At 44.7% G+C, this 20,926-nt stretch overlaps 3 protein-coding genes across 4 annotated transcripts in view; 1 reads left to right on the forward strand and 2 right to left on the reverse strand.

Moving 5' to 3' along the window:
* chd3 (chromodomain helicase DNA binding protein 3) overlaps nt 1-5,281 on the reverse strand; it is a 48,452-nt gene extending 43,171 nt beyond the window's left edge. Inside the window, exons 1-5 of the mRNA XM_013913789.1 lie at nt 5,182-5,281; nt 4,453-4,639; nt 1,800-1,927; nt 1,509-1,697; nt 1,219-1,411 (exon numbers count right to left, since the gene is read on the reverse strand). Coding sequence (XP_013769243.1) covers nt 1,219-1,411; nt 1,509-1,697; nt 1,800-1,927; nt 4,453-4,615 — 673 coding nt within the window. The 5' untranslated portion in view covers nt 4,616-4,639; nt 5,182-5,281. The remainder of the gene's footprint in view (nt 1-1,218; nt 1,412-1,508; nt 1,698-1,799; nt 1,928-4,452; nt 4,640-5,181) is intronic.
* Nucleotides 5,282-10,244: 4,963 nt separating this feature from the next.
* Nucleotides 10,245-13,039, forward strand: naa38 (N-alpha-acetyltransferase 38, NatC auxiliary subunit). The gene is made up of 3 exons (XM_005744937.1): nt 10,245-10,366; nt 11,514-11,688; nt 12,586-13,039. The coding sequence occupies exons 1-3, from the start codon at nt 10,328-10,330 to the stop codon at nt 12,708-12,710; spliced, it is 339 nt and encodes a 112-aa protein (XP_005744994.1). The 5' UTR covers nt 10,245-10,327; the 3' UTR covers nt 12,711-13,039.
* Nucleotides 13,040-13,099: 60 nt separating this feature from the next.
* dnajc3b (DnaJ (Hsp40) homolog, subfamily C, member 3b) lies at nt 13,100-20,563 on the reverse strand. Of its 2 annotated transcripts, none has more exons than XM_005744939.1 (12): nt 20,101-20,563; nt 18,754-18,864; nt 18,442-18,566; nt 18,261-18,335; nt 18,032-18,175; nt 17,678-17,859; nt 17,470-17,589; nt 16,231-16,336; nt 15,930-16,050; nt 15,579-15,711; nt 15,312-15,460; nt 13,100-14,643 (listed from the first exon to the last, which is right to left on the reverse strand). In XM_005744939.1, the coding sequence occupies exons 1-12, from the start codon at nt 20,183-20,185 to the stop codon at nt 14,498-14,500; spliced, it is 1,497 nt and encodes a 498-aa protein (XP_005744996.1). In that variant the 5' UTR covers nt 20,186-20,563; the 3' UTR covers nt 13,100-14,497. The 2 variants fall into 2 exon arrangements, with proteins under 2 accessions (XP_005744996.1, XP_013769246.1); XM_013913792.1 differs by having other exon boundaries at nt 18,032-18,187.
* Between the last annotated feature and the right edge of the window lie 363 nt (nt 20,564-20,926).

A 20,926-nucleotide genomic window follows, 5' to 3' on the forward strand; every position in this document is an offset into this window, starting at 1 on the left:
CTCTGGTGCAAATTACTGACCTCTGTCATCATTTTAAGTGGGGGAACTTGCACAATCGGTGGCTGACTAAATACTTTTTTGCCCCACTGTATATGGACGTTTATTGATGTTTCTATTGTACCTAACCATCCATTCTACTGCTTATTTGGGTCCTTGTCCCAGGGGGCAAAAGTCAAACAGAGTTGACTAGATCTCCCCTCTCTCTGTCTCTAGCCACCGCCTACAGATTAGGGACCATAATGAAGCATTTCAGTCATAACATACAATGTCTTCAAGACATCTTGGATCAGGCCTGAGGTCACCAAGTCCAAAATACACCTCACCACGAAAGCCATGAGGCACCTTAACTCAGAGCATCTCCAAGATGAACAAGCTTCTCCTCGAGTTTAGAAATATTTCACAGAAAGCTCCTTTCTGTCTGTCAGCTAGACGCCAGGTAGGAACTTTGCCTAGAGGCTCAGCTCTGTCATCACCACAACAGACCAGGTGGGCACCCGTATCACCACAGCTGCTCGGGATCAAGACCCTCAAGCACCTGAACTCTGTAAAAGTTAGCCAGCCAAGCCAAGGACTCCTCACTCTCCTAACCAGCCTCGTCACATGAGCTGAGCAGTTACAGTAAGCTTACCAGCAGATGTAGACACTGTGGGGGAGTAAAGAATAAAAACAACAAGCCATAAGTCTGTGAAGGTTCTCAGTCATCCAGGCCATCGTAGTCAAAGGAGCTTGCAAAGAAAAGCGTCTGGACTTCTTTAAGTTGCTTGAAGACGCTTCTCGGATAAGAGGTGAAACGTCTTCAAGCAACTTAAAGAAGTCCAGACGCTTTTCTTTGCAAGCTCCTTTGACAACAAGCCATAAGCACACTGTCAACATCCACATAGTTAGCAGCAGCACTTCCACTCCCATCAGATCAGCTAACAGGAATCTGACTCCACTCTGCAACTCAAACAGAAGTTAGAATCAAAAGATTTCCAAACTGCACCCCTGCAGTGCAAAGTCACAGCGAGTGTGGGGAGCTAATGTCTTTTGAATACAGGCGTAATGACACGACATTTCCAGACAAACGTTCCCACAGGACGTCAGCACTCTTACTTGTCTTTTACCCTGAAAAGCGAGAGAAATTCGAATGTCGAGCACCTTTTTTCCACCTGACGACAGCTCATCAGAAGTGAGTTGTCTGAACCTATTTAACCATCCAGTAAACCTAATCTGTGGAGCCTATTGGGGAAGGTTTAGCTGTCTTGATGTCACCCACCCACGTGAGAACAGAGAGCAGGCCGTACCTCATGAACTGGCTGAAGGCTTTGTAGTTGGTGAGCTCCCTGTAGTCCTCCTCTGTGAAGATGTGATCGACATCCTCCAGGCCCCACTCCCTCGCCAGCTGCGCCGAGGTCTTCTGTTCTAACGGTTGCTGAGAAGAAAGCAGAGCATCAGACCGTGAACAAGGGTGGACTCGTCACCGTTGATCACTGTTGGGGTTTTTGGGAGTCAAGCGAAAACGTCTTTACCTTCGTTGTTTCCTCCTGACTGCTGTCTCGATCCCCATCGTCTTTTTTCTTTTTCTTGGTTTTCTTCTCTTTCCTTTCTTTATGTTTCTTCTTTTTCTTTTTCTCACCAGATCCATAGTCGCTGGCAATGCTGTCCGAGTTCTCGCCGTAGTCTCTTTCTCTGTCCGAGTCTCTCTCTACATCACTGTCCTGTGCATGCAGCGAGAGATGAAAAACAAAAAAGGAAGAAGAGCAGTTAAGACGCTGTAAAAGACGTCAAACTTCCAAAATCCACAGGCCGAGGAAACTCACGATCTTCTTGCGTTTTTTTGCTTTGACAGGTTTCCCTTCCTTGTCTTTCTTTTTTGTGTCCTTCTTCTTCTTCGGCCGGCCTTTCTTCCTCAACGGGACCTCTCTGTCTGATAGCTCTGCCTCTTCCTCTGAGGAGGAAGAGAGAGAGAGAGAGAGGGTTAAGAAAGCGTGGAAGAAAAGACAGCTATCAGAATCAGCTGAACATTAATCTTCTCAAAACGCTCCCCGACAAGCCCGCTAATCCCAGCTGAACATAATTACACATGACAAAGGCTGCACGATAGCCACACAGTGGCATCGCTGACCTCTGACCTTGTCTGAATTGTGACACATGCTAAATTAGATAGTTTGTCAGAGCGCTCTAAGTAGATTTGACAGCCGGTTGCTGCAGCCTGGGGATGTAATTGGTTTATGGCAATGCAAAGGGTGATCATTACCCTTGTTAAAAAGAAAAAAAAAGAAAAACAGAGCCCTGGGGGAGGAAGTGGTGGTGGTGGGGTTGTTGCTGATAATCAATGGATACGTCCTGATGAGTTGAGGATGGATTTAAATTTATAAAACTTTTATTTCAGGGAAGAAATAGTCTGAAAACCTCAGACAGCTCAGAGGGGACTGAGCCACTGTGCAGAAACTGAAACCAGCTGACATTATGTGGCATAAGACCTGAAAATGTCAGGCCAGTTATTCCCGATTTTACGTGGGAATCATCGCAGCCACGGGGGGAGAAAGGAATTTAACCTGCAGGCCGACCTGGCTTACAAATGACAAGAGAAACACAGGAAGACGAGGGCAGATAGCAGCCCAGGCTTCGCGGAGAAAGCAGCAAAGCGTTGAAGCATAACCAAGATATGGGCTGCGGTCTCCGCCAGCAGCTCGTCCCGTTTCACAGGCTGCGATTTGTCGGTTTTTATTGTCTGCCTGCCTTTGTTGGTGCGCGCTCCCCCCACCACCACCAGCAACAGCAGCAGCAACAGCCATCCCCTCACCTCCTCCTCACTCCCACCCCGTCCACCAGCCAACCCCACTTCCCGCGTCTGCGTGCAGCGTTCAGCCGCCGAACGCACGCCGGGGGCGGCAGCGGCACGCACGCGGGGCTCGGTGATTCAGAGGCCGCCGGAGCGGTGAACTGGAACGACTTCTCTCCCGCTCAGGCCCCCTGACCACCGCTGTGACCGCTGCTGGAAACAAGGTCGCGATGGGGTTAAGGTCCTCCCGCCGGGAGGCCTCGACACTAATTTATCTGTCTCGCACTGCGTGACAGCAGGTCCACGGAGCCCTCGAGCTAATTAAGTACAAAAAAGTGGGATGATTTGTGCAGGCTGCCGTCCTGACACTCGGAGCTCCGAGCTGACTTCAGTCACATCCAAACCAGAGCTCACAGTACAGCCCACGACGGCAGCTTTCAGCCGTGCATCTGATCTCCACTGTTGCTGTGTGGTCAACCAGCCTCCACTCTCTGCACCCTTCACTTTCACTGCCCCCCCGTGCAAGTTCACTGCCACAGAAACTTCCAGAATGTCATTTAGTCAATCATCGCCTGACGCGATCGATATTTGTATGTTGCTGCTGCTGCTGCGAAAGGGGGGGCGGTTAAGAATCAGAATGGGACACAGACACACTAACACCCAGCTCCGAGGCGCCAAACATGCCCGATAATAGACGTTTAATACGGGTAACGACCGAGCAGGTCCTCCGGAGCTGAACGCAGTATGGGTACCTTTTACAAAACGAGCAGCATGCGGGCAGTGCTGTCCTGTCCTGACCTATCACAGAGACAACCAGGCAGTTTGTGCCTCTCGCCGCGATTTCACACACTCGCCCGGCTCTGTGACTGCATCGTCTCCCCAGACTGCTATCAGATTTATACATAGCCTCCGGCCAAGAGGAGAGTCCATGCTAGCGTGTGTGCCAGTCCTTCAGGGCGACCTCATTACCCCCGCAGACCTCTGCTTTTTAAAAACAATTTGCAAGTACTGCACGTCCAAGAACCCCACCAATAAAAAAAAAGCAAGGGACTATTTTTTTTTTTCTTTTCAACAACTTTTCACGACTGTGAAGTGAGATTACGACGAAGTGAGGGGGGGAGGCAAAGCCACAACAGCGGTGCCAAGTTCAGTTTAAACTTTTGCTGGGGATGCTAGACGCAAAGAGGAAGTGGAGTGAGGACAAAGTGCAAAACACAGCAGAAACACATCAGTAGGTTGTGTGTGTGAGTTTGTGGCGTTTTTGTTGCAAACTGGACTTGTGTTTGCACAGCGCGCTCTCGCAGCTGCAAATATGGCACCTACAGCAACGTATAGCTGCCATAACAGGACAGCAGCCTGAGTGCGGCTGTCTTTTTTTTAAGAGGAAGGAAAAAGTGTTAAAGGAGGCTTTCTTTCTTTCTTTTTTTGTTGTTGTTGTTGTCTGCGCGCACTCGAGATCTCGCTGCTTTCTACTGTACCGATGTGGACCTGGATGGGATGTGTCGGAGGAGGGGAGGGGGGATTAAAAGAAAGAAGATCTGCGGGTTTCGGACACTTCCATCACGCGCTTTTCTATCTTATATTTGTGCCTCTAAGAAAAGCAGCAAAAAGCGCGCGTGAGTGTGTGTATTTCTTATTTCGTGTGCGCGCTCCCGACCTGTCCGCCAGTTTCCCGTTTTTTACTGTACCTGGCGCGGCTGGTGTTGCAGTTTCCCGAGGCGCCGCCGGCGAGTTTATGTCGCTTGCGTTCTCGTCCAGGTCCCCGTCGTCGTCTTCTTCATCAAAATCTCCTCCCTCGGAATTAACCACCATGCCCTCGTCTTCCTCACAGGACCGGAGAGGAGAGGACATTATATCCCTGTCATTGGATCCGTCCTTGTATTTAAAAAAAAAAAAAAGAAGGAGGGAGAAAGAAGAAGGAGAAGAAGAAAGGGGGAGAAAAAGCGCGTTCTTGTCCGATTATATGATATTTATTTAATATTCAAATCGGCTCAGGAAAAAGTGGGGGGCGTTTTGGAATATTTTACACCAAGGCAGAGCAACAAAGATGGCCGCCCTCTTATATTTATTTTTTAACAACCCCCCCAATAAGAAAAAAAATCCCCTTACATAAAAAATGGCTGACTATATTATTTCAGAACGCACCCCCCTCCTCCTTTCTCTCTCTCTCTCTCCTTCTCTCTTTCTCCCTCCGCGCGCCCCCTCCCTCCTCAAAAACGTACACATTGTTACAAGGAGCAAAAAAAAGGGGTGTGTGACTGCATGTAAGTTACATTGTTACTTGTTTGTTTCTTTTCACTCTGACCCCCCCACCTCCCCTCCTCTCTTTTTTCCCCTCTCTCTCGCTCTCTCTTTCTCTACCCCCCCACCCTCCCAGCCCCTCAAGTCCGGATCAGTCACGAATCCGGCAGACTTGCCTGGTGTCACTGTCACTTGCCAGATCACACGCAACAACTCTCGCTTTCTGCATTGCAGACCCCGACACAAATCTATCAAATATGGCCACCTTATATTCTCCGGAGCCCCCACCGTTGTGCTTCAAAAAAAAGAAAAGAAATTATTTTGGAGCAGCAGCAGTAGGGTTGGGCACGCGCTTGTATATATACGTGTGTGTGTGTGTGTGTGTGTGTGAGCGTGTGCGTGTGCGTGTGTATGAGTGCTGGGGAGGGATTGAGAGAGAGAGAGAGTGAGTGAGAGAGGGGGGTTGGGAAAATCTGCCGCAGCCATGCCCAGACTTACATCAGATTGTATTGCTTAAAAAATTAACTACTTGTGGTGGGGATGGAAACAGGTCGGGGTACGCAAAACCGCGTTTCCACCTCTAGAAAGCACCGCGAGAAACGGCTCCAAGTGCGCACGCCGTCTCTCGCACCGGCGTTTAAAACGGCCACGAGAGATTTTCCGAGCTCTCGCTGTAAAGTCGCGCTCTCGTTAGCGCCGAGCTGTGACAACTGGATGGCAGTAAGGCCATGGGAATGCCTAGACCCCGGCCAGCCCTCGGTGGCTGCCCGGGGGCACTTTTGTTTTGACAAAAGGAATTTTGATTTGCTTTTTTTTTTTTTTTCGCATTCAAGCCTCACATAGAAAATCAGAGTCAGGCAGGAAACTGACTTCACTAAAGATTCAAAAAGATTCAAATATATGGTTTAAAAAAAGAATTTACATAATATCTTTTTAAAAGGCGCATTATGTTTTAAAATACACGATTCCTATTTCATTTAAAAGAGATATTGAATAAATAATGAACAAATTACACATTTCTTGCAATCTCTTGTTTCCCAGTGAGCCGATATCTAGTAGCAGTAGACCCTTGGTCCCTTTAATATCTCAGCACCTGTGTTCCAATAAGCTGCTCATGTCTTTACTGTTTAATTCGCTTCAGCAAACTGTAGTCGGCCCTAGAGTGTGTGAACATTTGTTCAGAGTTAGAGGGAAGAGTGTGAAATTTTATTTATAAAGTGCTAAATCACAACAACAGTAGACTCATATAAAGGTAAAGGGTCTTTACCTTTATATGAGGTAAAGGCCCTACAATAATACAGAAAAAACCTCAACAATCACACTACCCCCATGAGTAAGCACTTGGTGAGAGTGGGAAGGAAAAACTCCCTTTTAACAGGAAGAAACCTCTACCATAACCAGGCTCAGGGAGGGGCAGCCATCTGCTGCGACCACTTGGGGGTGAGGGGAGGAAGACAGGACCAAAGACACACCGTGGAAGGGTTTTATATGTAGTAACATTTGCTTTTTGTATTTTCAGCCTTTATTTTGAAAGGATAGTGCAGAGACAAGGCAGGGCAAGAGTGGAGGAAATGGCCAGGGGGCAGACTCAGACTGTGCAGCTGCAGCAGCCTTTGGCATACCGGTCACCTGCTCAACCAGCCCACAGTTAAAGGGCCACCCGCCCAGTATTGCCTGAGGTTTGAGCTACCTGAGGAGGCCTTGGGGGGTCAGGCCACACCAAAGTCAAAAGGTCTTTTACACTCCATTCAGTTTGCATGCTGAGCACATGCAAATAAAGAAATGCAAGCATTGTGAATCCAGGCTCACTGTTACCTCAGTGAACCACCTTTCCAGTCTTACTGACCACACATTGTGGTTTACACCATAAGCCACATGTACACACATTGACACACACACACAGATATGTCATCCACTGTTAAACAACCTAAGGAAGTTTTATATGAAGATAACTGAAATGTTGCAGTGCAAGCACGCCTAAATCTCCCTGAACCTCACCACGATACAACCTTCTCTAACCCTCCTGTTGTCCCAACGGATCTGTAAGTGAACGCAGGAGGGGGAAAATGTGGAATTATAAAAGTGTCAGAAGCTGAAAGACATCCCGACCACACGGCCGACAACTCAGGCAGCCTAGCCTTTGTGACTTGTAAAGCCTCCACGTCTCCAAGTTCAGCGCTCCGTCTATGCTATCTGTCACTCTGTCAGCTGTGGCTCCCACACCAATAACTGGGTATCGTGTAAACAAGCATTTCAGTTACGCCTCGCCTGCTGAGCACGCTCCTCCTCCTCCTCCTCTCTCTGCTGCTGCTGCAACAGGTGCTCGAGCTGCTTCGGCTCAGCTCGCCCCGCGCCCACAAATGAGAGGAGAGGAATTTAATTAGTGTCTGATCCAAAGGCCACATCTGCCAAGAGAGAGACGGCGCAACGCAAGACAACATGGGCAGAGGAGACATGTCTGTGTGTGTCAGTGCAGGGAAAGTGTATCACAGTGTGTGTGTGTGTGACTGGAGTCCCCCCATCCACCCACCCACTAAGCCTCTGGCCACTGAGGTGTCTGCGGTTGCCAGATTGAGAGGCTGGTGATGTGGAAGCTGTGTGTGTGTGTAGCTTACATACCCTAACCCACACTACCTATGTGTGTGAGTGTGTGAGTGAAGTATCTGTACTCATAACCGTGCATGTTTCTCACTATGCTATTGCAAAAGAAAAAAAAGGGTGAAAGCAGCCAGGGCTCTCATGTGCCGTAGGCCCTGACATACTGCGCTACTCTGCTGTGACTACCCGCCTTCCCCCTCCCCGCCCACCCGTCCGCCGCTACCAACACTCCCCGTGTCCGTTTGGCAGGGAGACATGTCGAGGATGAGAGAGAAAAGCCTCCCCTGGGTGCTGCGCTCCAGCTAACCCAGATTTTATGCAGTGTGACACACAGAGGAAGACACCGGCTCCTGAGCTCCATTCAGAGCTGAGCTGTCTGAACTGAGGCGACCCGGGGAGCAGATAATGCTTAAATAAGAGGCGTGCAGCGGGGGCCAATCCAGCAGGCGCTGGTGTGGGATTGAATTAGCAGCAGAAGAAGTGCTGATCAGTTGAGTTTTGGCTCAGCGTATTCCCTGACCAGTGAAACACTTGTAATAAAGTGATAAAAAGTAAAGGTGGGACACAGTGCTTTTTGGGGTTTAATTGTGCCAGTTAATGGGCTCCAGTTGTGGCCGCCTACATTGAGAGATGATGATTTATGGGAAAGTTTTATCAGAGACATAAGAGGGAGAGGGTGATGAAAAACTCCTGAGCTATCCAACTACATCAAGACTGTAAAGGACATAATCAGCAACATCCACATCCACCAGATAAAGTGTGACACATCGAGGTTTAGGGTTAAGGCCTCTTTGGACAGTAAAAGAAAGTAAATCCTCACAGGTTTACTTTTAACTCATGAGGCATAGGTCATCATCTGTGATTATCATTCTAACCTAAACTATTAAAATGTGCCATTTTAAGTGTCCCAAGAAGCTGGGACGGGCTCCAACTACAACGCTGAATCTGATAAGCAGAAGGAGCTAGATGGATGGGTGTGTGGATAGGATGTGGTTCTCTCCAAAACACAGCACTAGGGTTAGGGATGCCATTGATAATGACTTTAACCTCGCATATTAAAAGCTTTTTAATGTGGGTGCTCCTACACTTCTCTGCAGATGGGTCAAAAACACAAAATAGCCTTCTTTTGCATGCTATGCGTGGAGTTTTGAAGGATAAAGAGGATACAAACCTTTAGTTACGACTATGATGCCAGTCATCCCTCTTCTAAGGATTCAAGATACCATCAGCACAGTCAGCAGCAAGGCCAGCACTCACTGCCACTACAAGAAGATCTGTGGATTATGACTTTAGTTCAGATTAAAAACAAACTATGCACACCACCTAGCTGAGGCTCTATTTTCACTCTCATTCATTTCATTCACATAGAGATGCGTCGATATACAGTGAATATATGATGAAATGCTGCTGCACAAGAGTATATCTTCTACAAAATCATGCTTTTTTAAACATCAGTCGTTTGCTGAACAGTGTTTGTCTGATCTTATCATATTGTATCTTAACTTGATCTTTCCTTTCTCGGGAATGACTCACATAAATCTTGACTCTAAATTCTTTTTAAAGTCTTTTAAAATATTTCACGGTGATAATAATAAAAAAAACCGCAGGAAAACGTAGGAACTAAATAGAAAAGAAACTATTAGCCCCTCCTTCAAACTCTACTTTGAGAGAAAAGTGCAAACCAGATATTTATATTCACATGCCAACATTCCAGTTTTACATCATCTGTCTTATCCAGTGTGTAACATTTAATCTATGCGGTCATTTAGATTTAGATTTTTGGCACTTGAGAAAAAGAGGTTTACTATCATAGTGTTTCTTCTTCTCTCACGCAGCTTCTCTGTCCTCTTTTTCCTGTAAGTAATTGGGTTTCATGGTTCTGTTAGATGTTTGGCACCGTGGATCTTTTGCTTATCGGTTCCTCTACAGTGTGTGTTACAGTTCATTTCATTTGCAGTTATGCTGACAGCCTCTCTCTTTACTTTTATTTTGAGTCAAATTAACTTGACTGCTTTTATTTGTTCTGCAGATATTGCGACTTTATTGTTATTGTGTTGCCATAATAGTTCAGTGAAAATGATATTTTTGCGACAATCATAACCACTGTAATGACTTTAGCAGTTTCCCCCCAGGTTTTAAATGTAGTACTTTAGAAAGGATTTTTAAGTAACACTTGGTAAGTTATACAAGTCATCTTTTCAGTGAAGCTCGTGGGTTAAGCAACGCGTACAAATCAGATAGAAATCTCAGTGATTTTATCAGTGTTTTTAAAGCGATGTGTCAGGAAATGAAGGGAAAATGATCCTGTAGCGGCCACCTGTGGCGACGGTGGGGACATACAGGCGAGCTTTAAAATGCCACACTCCAAATTCTCCATACTTACCCGACAATAAAACTCTGAACACGTAATAGTTTTCGTTTTTGAAAAGTATGGGTATATGAGTTTTTAAAAGGCTTTAGCAAACAGTGCTAAAACGAGGCTAATGAAGTCTTTGATCAGTGCCAGCTGGTAGTTCTTCTTAAAATTAATAAATTTACAAACTTAAATGTTAACTTATTATTATTAATATTTATCATTTAAATAATGTAAACTTTAAAAAATTCTAGCAGCATCCTAACGGACCTCCCCTTTAAGCAGAAAAAAAACGGGATCGTTTCCGGTTTCGCTGGTCCGTCGATGAAATTGCTCCGTAAGCAAATGCGGGAGGAGAAGAGGGGCAGGTTATGGCCACAATGATTGAGGAAAACGGCCCTTCGACTCACGTATGTGTTTCTCGTTTTAATTTTTCAGTCTGTCTCGGGGTTGTTGGTGCTGTTTAACATGTCAAAACTGAGATTAAAAAATAGTTAAACTGAAAAGTATTTCAACATTGTCATTGCTTCAGTTGTAGCCAATTCGTTAGTCGGTGGCTAACAAATTAGCTTGTACATCTGACCTGGTAACCTGCGTTTATTTAACTGTTTATATGAACGACAGACTAGAGATTCACTATGTGTTGAGTTCTCCTCACCAAAATGCAAAGTTTGGTCATTCTGTCTCAAATCATTATTTTTTCCTCGACCGTCTCAGATTTACCTAAACATTTTATAGTCCAGAGTTTGGATATATATAGTGATTGTTTTAAAATGTTAGCTTCACATATCATTTTTTTCAATATATATGTTTTAAGTCCCATCCACCTACTTTCAGGCCTTTTTATAGCTCAAAACTATTAAAGGTAAAAGCCTTACATTTCCACAGGCCTTTCTTTCTGTAATTTGGGACAGTAAAAAAAGTCACATCGCAAAAATGCAGTAGTGACAGTTTCCAAATGGTATATTGATTCATTTCACAGTACTGTAACATAAAACAAGTAGAAAGCTTTTAAACATGAAATTCTTGGTCACAGAAATTAAGAAAATGTCATTTTCATTCAACTTTTATTCTGTGTTTAGCAAACATGACAAGTTGTACCAGGAAAAAAAAAGATATCAGTATGTATTAAGAGATATGAGATTTAACAGGAGTGCATGGAATTAATTTTCTCACATTTTATCTAGCTAATCCTTTTTTTGGTTTATGTGTCCCAAAAAAGATCCCGATTCCCTTTCATGGTACGAAACACCAGTGCAAATTTCACACATTTTTCTTTAATAGTTTTTGAGATATTCACATTCAAACACTGTCAGATTTCAAAATTTGGGGTCAAAAAACATTATGAAAGTGGGTCAATGGAGAAAAATGTATACTAAGAAGTGCTTGATATATGAAGCTAAAATTTCACAGCGGTCATTACATGTGTCTAAACAGGGCTTCTTTCAAAAAATATATAATAATGGATTAATAATGTGCCAATTAGTCTGTTAAATAATAATTGAGCCCTCAGCTTAGGTTTTATTTTGCTCACTTTCCCTTATCGTCCTCACCCAGGAGCAGTCTGAAGTGTCCTCATCATCTCAGGCACGGCAGAAGCTGGAGGGGCTCCTGAACAAGAACATGAGGATCCGCATGACAGACGGACGGACTCTGGTGGGCCTTTTCCTCTGCACTGACCGGGACTGCAACGTCATCCTCGGCTCAGCTCAGGAATTCCTTAAATCCACAGGTACGCTGAGGCGACCTGAGCACAGCGTCCACTGATGCCTTAGACTCCGTATAAAAAGGCTGTTCTGCTCTTTTTCCACACCTCGCACTTTTTATGGTGTTGTATTATCAAAGCATCTTTGAAGTGTCTTTCCAGGAAAGATTTAAACACACAGGTGTGCTATCAAACTGTGACTTTACTCAATGCCAAACCATCTTAAAGGTTATCAATAAAGCTAAAAGTAATACTGATCAGAACCAGCAGCTGTGGGAAACTCATACACGATGCTTTTGTCATTCAACATGCTCTGTTGGAGGAGATGTGGTTACTGTGGAGGCCATTCGAGTACAATGAGTTCATTCTCATGTTCAAGAAACCAGTTTGAGATAATCTGAGCTTCATGGCATGATGGTTAGACTGGGGTTATAAAGGGGTGGGCATAGTCAAATACCCCAGTTAGGCTGCAGGTATTTAGACTATGCTATGTTGGTAGCCAGTGGTACATGGCGGGGTAGCTCTTTAAACAAACGCCTGAATGTCACAGTATAAATTGAGACTCATCAGACCAGACAACGTCCTGCTTTAATGTTTCTTTTGTTGTTATTGGGCAAAGCCCTGCTGTTCTTTCTGTATGTGCTGTTCATTCAAAGGTGCTCTTCTGCGTTTGTTGCATGTAATGAGTTATTGTTGCCTTCCTATCAGCTTGGATATTTTCACTTTTTCAGAAATTTCTCTATGAACCACACAGATGGTCGTGTGGGAAAATTTAGACATGTAGTTTACATAACGACATGTCTAAATGCACCGATTTGCTGCCATGCGATTGGCCGACTTGGTATTTACATTAACGTGCAGGTGTGCTTAATAAGGTATCACACAGTAAGTGTAGTCTGACCTGTTGTCTCGTTTTCTTTTCAGACACATTCTCCCAGAGCGAACCCAGAGTCCTGGGCCTGGCCATGATTCCCGGCCACCACGTGGTGTCCATCGAGGTGGAGGCAGACAGCCTGGACGACACACAGGGATTCGGAGCTAACCACTGACGGAGCTCCGTCTGTTTGGACAGCATTCATGTGACCGAGTCCTGCCGAGCCAGACTCTAGGCCGTGGTCGATCCCAGGAGAACGGACGACGTCAGTCTCTCAGACTCTTTGGACGCAGACCTTCTGTGTCGATGTCGTGGATTCAGTCAGTCCCTCGGCGACTGATGAAAAAGTGCATTTGCGTCAACTGCTGCACAATGCAGCGAGTGCAGAAATGGTGTGGGCGTGCATGAGGTGTGAGTAAACGAGAGCTTACTTGTATGTGTCTCAGTGTCTGCAGTGCCCGTCTTTATTACAGTGTGTTTTAAAATAAATCGCCCTATTTGAGACTTTGTGTTGCCGTCCTCGCCTCGCTTTAAAACACAGCAAAACAAAATGAGCAAAAATGCGTTTGTTTCAATATTTTAATACACTTGAGCTTGTCAGCTGACTCAGTTTGGCAACAGGAAAAAAAAAAAAGCCTCCAACAAAAGAAACCCAGAAACAAAACCGTCCCACTCAGAGTTAAATACAAAGAGAGCCTGTCACATTTTGTTCACACAATCAAGCAGTAGAAGCTGGTTACAGTCAGTGTGTCCTCAAGTTATTAAAGACAAAATAACTTAATTTGTGCTAAAAAATAAAGTCTTTAAAAACATCATCTCGGTTCACCTGTGTGGCCCGTGTGGCTGCAAGAACCTCATTTATAAACTGCATGAAGTTCGTATGTGTGTCAGTGCGACCCATTGGATAAATATTATCCAAACATGCTGCTCGTGAAGTAGATATGGTGTACCTCGGGAAAAATAAAGCAGCAGCTCAGACACGCTTCAGTAACACCCATTTATAAATGAGGTTCTCGGATAGCCACTGAAGACACACGGGAGTGTGTGGAAGGCTTTTCAAAGGCCTACAGTAACATTTCAGGAGTGAAGTGGCCTTTTCAAACAAAGTAAAAGTGCAAGCTTTCGAAACGTTTCCTTGAAAGGAGGAGGGAAGGAACAGAAATACTCTAAATGTCAATGCAGTCATTTGCGGCTGTTTTTCTAAACTTTTTTTTTCACTTATTTTGTGCACTTACATCCATAATGTCTGCCCCTGGATATAAATGAACATCTCCAAACCAAAATTCACACAGAATTATTCCAATTAGCTATCAGGAGGCGCTGATTTAAATTTAAAAATATACACGTATACATCACAGAGCACCTACGCTGACTTCAGATCCATAGGATATTGAAATTCTTACACCTACAGGTTTCCTGTAGCGGTGCTCGAGTTTCACCATAAATATAGCTCAACAGCCACAGGTCTAATGATAAATATAAAAATCCTGCTTCTCTAGTGTAGAGACGTCTCGACGTGGTAAAAAATAGAGACTGAAATCAGTAGACCTTTAAAGAATACTGCAAGCAAACGGACAGACGTACAGATTTCCAAGCAAAGAGTCACGGCACTAAAAATAAAAAGGAGGCGCCGAGTAGCGCTTCAAAGAATGGCACAAAGAAAGAATAAGAGCGGACACTGCTTCCAGCCGTCGCACATTTCCTACGGAGCTCGTCTGTAGACTTCATTTTCTTCAAGCACAACGTAATTTATGAGTAACCACAGGTAGGTCCTTTGATTTTGTGGTAAAAAGTCCAAAATAACAAAAAAAAAGTTTGCGAAAACCTGCGTCCAGGCTGCCGCAGAGCTTTTGAGGAAGACTCGTCCTCCAAAATCCCCCGAAGGTTTTTTCCAAAGTATCCAATCCACCTAAAACGACACTACCCCCCCTCCCCGCCCGTGTGTTCGTCAAGTCCTGCTCTCTAGTTGTACTGGAACTTGAAGTGGAAGCTGCCGCCAGATTCAAAGGGGTTGAAGTGAAAAGGCCAGCCCTGCTGACCTCCGCCGCCTCCTTGCTGGCTTTCTGGGTCCAGCGGATCCTCGCCCGCATCAAACTTCTGCCTCATTTCTAAGAAAAAAAAAAGTAATAGAGAACAGGATCGTTAACATTTTAGTAAACGATCAACTAGTTTGGACTTTGTTTGACAAACATCCATTTTCTTCTGCTTTTACAATTCTATTCACTTTTTTACAGGACCTGTGATGGTGGTGAACTTGAACTTAGGTGCCACTGTGCTGCCCCCTACTGTCACAATGCCAAAATGACATCAGTCTATTCATCAGACAAAACCTGACGGCTGACAGTCAGTAAATGTTTGTTCTTTGACTGCAGAGCTGCAGTTTTAACGTCTGCTGAGCAACATTTTTTGTGAAAAGAAGAACGAAGCCGCTCGTTTCTTTCACATGAATGTTCTCATAGCTCAGCTTAACTTCACCGCACATCATTTCTGAGAAAGCCAAACTTTCTAAATTAGCCCAACTAATTTTAATGCTTGTGTTCTGGACTGTAATACATGCTGCTCACCATGCATTGCTATTGGAGTTTTCGGAGACTTTTCAAGTCTATTATAAGTGGAAGAAAATGAAAAGATGGATGTTTATGGAGACTGTTGGAATTGGTGACTTTCCCTCTGGGATGAGTAAAGTATGTCTAAAATCCCGGAAATTCTTTAAAATCAGATATTGGTGGTGTGGAAATGTTGCTGTAAAGACTAAATAACAAGGCTGGCTGCTGACCTGGATCAGTAAGGACCTCTTTGGCCGATGCGATGTCGATAAACTTCTTTTCTGCTTCTTTCTTCTCGGCCTCAGACTGGAAGTTGTCGGGGTGCCACTGCTGTGCCAGCTTCCTGTACGCCTTGGTGATCTCCTGCTTGTTGGCACTCCTGAGGAAGTTTCTGAGCGTTAGCGGGCCCTCTTATAAAATTGACGGGCGTTGACTTTGGCATCAGAAAAATAAAGTAAACGTGTAGTGTTTATGTTGAAGCCGGCTGGACTGGTTACCTGCTGACACCGAGGATTTTATAGTAGTCCCTCTTACGAGACTGCTTGAGCAGCCTCTGGGCTCGGTCCAGCCCCTCTTTGATATCGTTGCTGTCGCCGTCGAACTCTCTCGCCTCCTGGTAGTCCTCCACAGCTGCACGACACACAAGGGATTTACAGATTACTCCTAAATATTATTTGTACCACATATCTGAGGCTAATTATGTAATATTGTTTTACTTTAATCATCAATTATCAATAAAAATCTTAAAAAGTTCTGAGATGAAAGCTGTGTCTATGGTTACGATAGGCTCATGACAGGACATAAGCATGGGATGAGTTGAGTTGCATTCATTGAGAAGACTGTGTCACCTTTCTCGTAGTCCTGGTTGAGGATATAGGCCTCTGCTCTGTCTCTGAGGACGTTGGCGTTGCGGGGGTCTCTCTGGTGGGCCTCCGAACACACGTCTATCGCCTCGGTCGCTGATTTAATCTGGAAATGATATGAAGAAAAAGGTGAATGATTACAAACTAAGACTGAACTCTAGTGAGAACTAGGACAGTGCGTTTGCAAGGGAATGACGATTTATTTAGAGGTTCCACATCTTCTGGGGGATGTGAGAGGAGAAAAATGAGCATCGCTTCGTGAGAAAAGCTGCCGTCACTCTCCCACCTTCACAAGACAGAAGCAGATCCTCTCTTTGGCCAGGTTGGTGTAGTACGGGACATTAGGCTCCGTCTGCATTGCTGATTCATACTTTTCTATGGCTTCTTGATGCCTAATGGAGAGAGAGAAACACAGTTAAAGGTCAAAGCACTTAACATGCTGTGGCACTGAAGCAGTTCACAGTTTACAAGCTGCAAATGTACAGATGAGTTCATTATTATCCCACCTATGAAAATAAAATAAGTGCCGTTAAAGAGAGCCAGGACTTTCAAACACAGCATTTCCAAACATGCTTGTTTTATTTTGGATGCTGACATTATTTTACTTTGGGCACAGAAACACAAATATGTCATAAAAACTACCTGCATCGACATTATTAGCCCCCCTGCTGCTAATACTCGGTTCTCTTTGCTGGTTAACAGCCTGCAACTGTTTCTTCTAGTTCTCAATAAGGCTCTCACGCGTGACCTGAGGAATCACAACATCACTTTTCTTTGATGAATCTCCAGCGCCTCCAGATTTTTTAAGTCAGGGCTTTTGCCCAGGCCAGTCAAGGACATTCACTTTGGTCTTCTGGAGCTTGTTCTTAACCCTGAGTTTTAGGTTGTTGCCATGTTGTTCTGGGGTCTTCTTAGTTTCCTTTCTCTTCCAGGCTTGTTCTGCACTGTGTGGCTCTCTTTGAATTTTGCAATGATGCTTCTCGCTCCAGTTTTTAACACTTGGAAAACGCTGTGATATGTTTGCATATCGCCTCCTGCAACGTGCGCATCGGCCATTCTTTTTCTCAAGTCTAAACTGTCTTCTTTTGTCTTTGACCAGCTGTCTTCTCATTGACAGCTCAAACTCTTGCTGAAGTTTTTTGCTGTGTGCAAGTTGGACGATAACCCTCAGTTTTAACTTTAACTTACAAGCTGAGCATTACAAGTTACAGCAAATCATTGCACAGCAGTGGTTTGTGGTTTTTTTAGGGGGCTAATAACACTGACTCTGGTATTTTTTCTTCTTTTATGAAATTATTCTGTTACTGTGTGAAAATATTTATAATTTATGCTTTCTAAAGAAAATGCTGTGTTGAAAATCCCTTGCTCTGTTAAAAGCAAAGGGAAAATTTTCATAGCTGTGCTAATAATTCTGCCCTCATTTGTATATGTTACACTTTCAGAGGCTGAGACTATAGCTGCCCTCTGAAACTCTCATTTGCATGCAGGTGGAAGCGAAGTGCCTCAGCCCAACAGAAATACCCACCTGCCCTCCTCAATCAGCGCTTCTGCCGAGTCCAGCTGCTTGCTGAGCTTCTTCACCTGCTTGTAGTGGCTGAAGCACTCCTTGTCGTCCTGGTCGAGTTTCAGACACTCTCTGACGTTGCTGCGTGTGAATAGATGGAAAAAGTGAGACTTCATTTGCGTGGCTGAGCAAGCCAGACCTATTTGTTTATTCCAGGAACGACGCTCACTTGAGTGACTCGTGGTGGTCGCCGAGGCTGTAATGCAGCTTGCCGAGCTTCAGAAAGGCGGCGCGGTTGTCGTTGCGAAGCCGCGTCGTCGGCGTGAGATCCTGGATGGCTTTCTGTGGATCTCCCATCCGGATGTAGCACTCTGCGCGGAGCTCCCGAGACTCCGGATCCCAAGGAGAGATCTAGAGGAAGACGGAAACTTTTTATAAATGAGCAATCAGCTCAAAGATCATAGTGATTCCTTTAATAACTAAAATGCTGAGGCATTAAAATCAGATTTGAAATCACACTTTGAAGCAGCTGGTATTGGTAAGATTGTAAATGAAAAATAAAATTAACCAACAAGACCCCTACCTCTATAACTCTCTCCAGCACAGTGATCGTTGTGCTGTAGTCCCCTTGGTGGTACGCGGCCTGGGCCTCCTCCTGCAGCTCCTCCAGCTCGTTCGCCTTCATCAGCTGGTTCTGAGCTTCCTCGTTGTCTGAGGACCGCTGCAGCTGGAACAGCAGCTACATATTATTGTGGCAAACATACGTGGGAGAGTGATTTAGGACTGCAAAAGCAGCACGTTATAAAACCTACCACTGCCTCAAAGTCCTCCCGTGCCTCCTGCGTGCTGCCCTGCTTCAACAGGATGTTCCCTCTCTGCAAGCGGGCCTGAAAAATACAAACAGATGAAAAGATAGGATGACGAAGACTCGGAAGAGGGCAGAAGAAATGGAATATGATAGAAGACATTAAGAAAGGCTAGCGAGTGACCTACAGCCAAGAAATCGGGCTTGAGTTGGATAGCCTTGGTCAGATCTGGCAGGGCAGATTTGGACTTTCCCATGGCCAGAAACACTGCAGCTCGCTTGTAGAAGGTCAGGTAATTCTTAGAGTCACCCTCTGGAAAATGCATCATCACAATTTATTCATTTTTATTTTAACAAAAGCAACAAACACAAGCTTTGAACCTCTAAACTCTTTTACCGCACAATAACACACCTTTCTCGACTGCACAGACAAGCACCGACTATGTAGACTGAAAATGTCAGCCAGTGGCAAGAACGTGTCTGCGTGTGTGTAACCTTACCCACAGCAGAGTGGTAGTGGGACAAGGCTTCAGCCAGCTGACCAGCTGCCAAAAGTTTGCGGCCCATCTCCAAGTGGTGCTCAATCTCAGCCTGAGTTTCCCCAAAGACGCCTGTAACATAAAACTGGGTGTGAGCCTCGCTGGAAACACTGAAGAGGGACAACTTTATAGAAGGAAACCACAGTGTAGCCCAGTGTTCTTTGTGTGTTTGTCTTTTGTTCACACTTGCACCTCTCTTCTGATGACAGAGGCTGCACAAGCTCAGAAAAAGATTCAAAACGCACAATCGAGCTGCGGCATCCGACCAACAACCTAACTTGTCTCCGAACTGCTCAGCCTGACCTTTCCCTCTGATGTACTCATTTCCACTCTATTCCATCCTCCCATGAAACTCTTAACATCTTCACCTCAGTCTCCTGTCTTTATACCAGAGCGATCATCTCAGCAGGTCTCCCTACTATCTTCTAAACCATCTCTTTCACCGCTTTCCTTTTTCACTCATCTTCACCCTCTCCCTTATTCACCTCTTATGCACTTTTATGCTAAATATTGCACAAGTCACATTATCAAAAATATATTTTAACTACCTAAAGTGAAAGTACTCATTACACAGAATGGCACTTTTCAGAATCATACACATTATATTAGTGGATCATTGCAGTTGAGGACTGTTTTACATCCTTCTACATTGCTTATAGGCATTGATCTATAATAATGCAGTTAATCTGCAAATGAATAAGCGACTAAAGTCTTAAAATCTCCATCTGCATCCAAAATATAGTGGAATAGAAGCAGAAGGTAGAGAAATACTTAAATACAGTACAGTTACTGTGTATTAAACCTCACCTTTAGTAGTAAAGTACGCAGTTAAGTGTAGAGCTGAAAGTAATTTAGCGCTGGCGGGGAATGAGGGAGGGGTGAAACTAAAGAAAACCGATGTAATGAAAAGTGAAAGTGGAGTATTACTGCAAGACGAAACCTTATACAATCAGTGTTTTTAAAATAACATATAAATGTAACTGAACTATAAATATTACTAAGAGCAGAGGCCTGACACAGGTAAAAGCAGGTGGTGCTGGGACTGTAAATCCTCACTACGCCCCTGGTTGTAAGGATGCTGCCCTTGGAAACATCTTTTAAAGCCTTCATGTTTAACTTTTACAGATTAATAGCCGGTATCTTTAAATCAGAGCAACGATATAGTAATTACTTTTTTGTATTAGTATTTTAAGAGCAGTTTCGGGGTCAGTAATTAAGCCGGCTTGATGAATTTTTAGCACTAAAGACGACAAACAAGTGAGTAAGCAGGCTGTTTTTTGTTTTCTTTTAACGTGAAGTGGGTCTTACCGTCCAGCTGGATGTCCAGGATGACACACAGCAGTGACAGGGAGCACAGGACCCCGCTGAGTCCGGCCCGCCGACACGGCTCCATCTCTTCCCGGATTCACGCTTTAACACCGGAACCAGCCAACTTCACAGCTCTGCGTCCGCTTCGACTGAAAGCGCCTGTCTGTTTCATTGAAATCTGCCTGTTATTTATTACACCCTCATGGGTCTCCCCTCTCTACAGAACAGCTACGACGGTGTATTTACGGTCCCAATCGGACAGTATTCCGTGTAGAAATGAGTCGTATCGCTGAAAGGTTCCTCCCCTCACAAAAGAACTAGCAGCTTAAATTCACTACCCCGCCTGAATTAATTATTTTCTAGACTCGTTTTAAAGTTAAAACGACTAGTCTGTTGCTGAAGCCGAACAGCTGACCGTCCTTACACTTTGTAAACGAAACCTTGCCCCTCTGCCAGAGCCGTCCCCGCCCTATCTGCTCTACTTTTCCGTGGTTGGTCCGCGAGGTGCACATCCGTGTTCGCCCGGAAACGTGGGCTGCTCTCATTGGATAAGCTATTTTAACAGTGACGCTCCCACCATGTCCCTGCATGGGCCCGGCAGCCTGCACACTGCGGCCAAACGTCACCACGGGGTATGTAATTGACAGTGGTAACACATGACGACGTGTTATGCAACGTAAAACAACCTGCTGAACAGGCCCAGTCTGTGTTTTTACCTCAAAGAATGCGAAATGCAAAGAATGCGAAAACCGTAATCATCCTGTCCTAATAATAATAATAATAATAATAATAATAATAATAATAATAATAATAATAATAATAATAA

This window comes from Pundamilia nyererei, unplaced genomic scaffold, assembly GCF_000239375.1.
Source record: "Pundamilia nyererei isolate P.nyererei 1_Seehausen unplaced genomic scaffold, PunNye1.0 scaffold00151, whole genome shotgun sequence".
Classification (NCBI taxonomy): Eukaryota; Metazoa; Chordata; class Actinopteri; order Cichliformes; family Cichlidae; genus Pundamilia; species Pundamilia nyererei.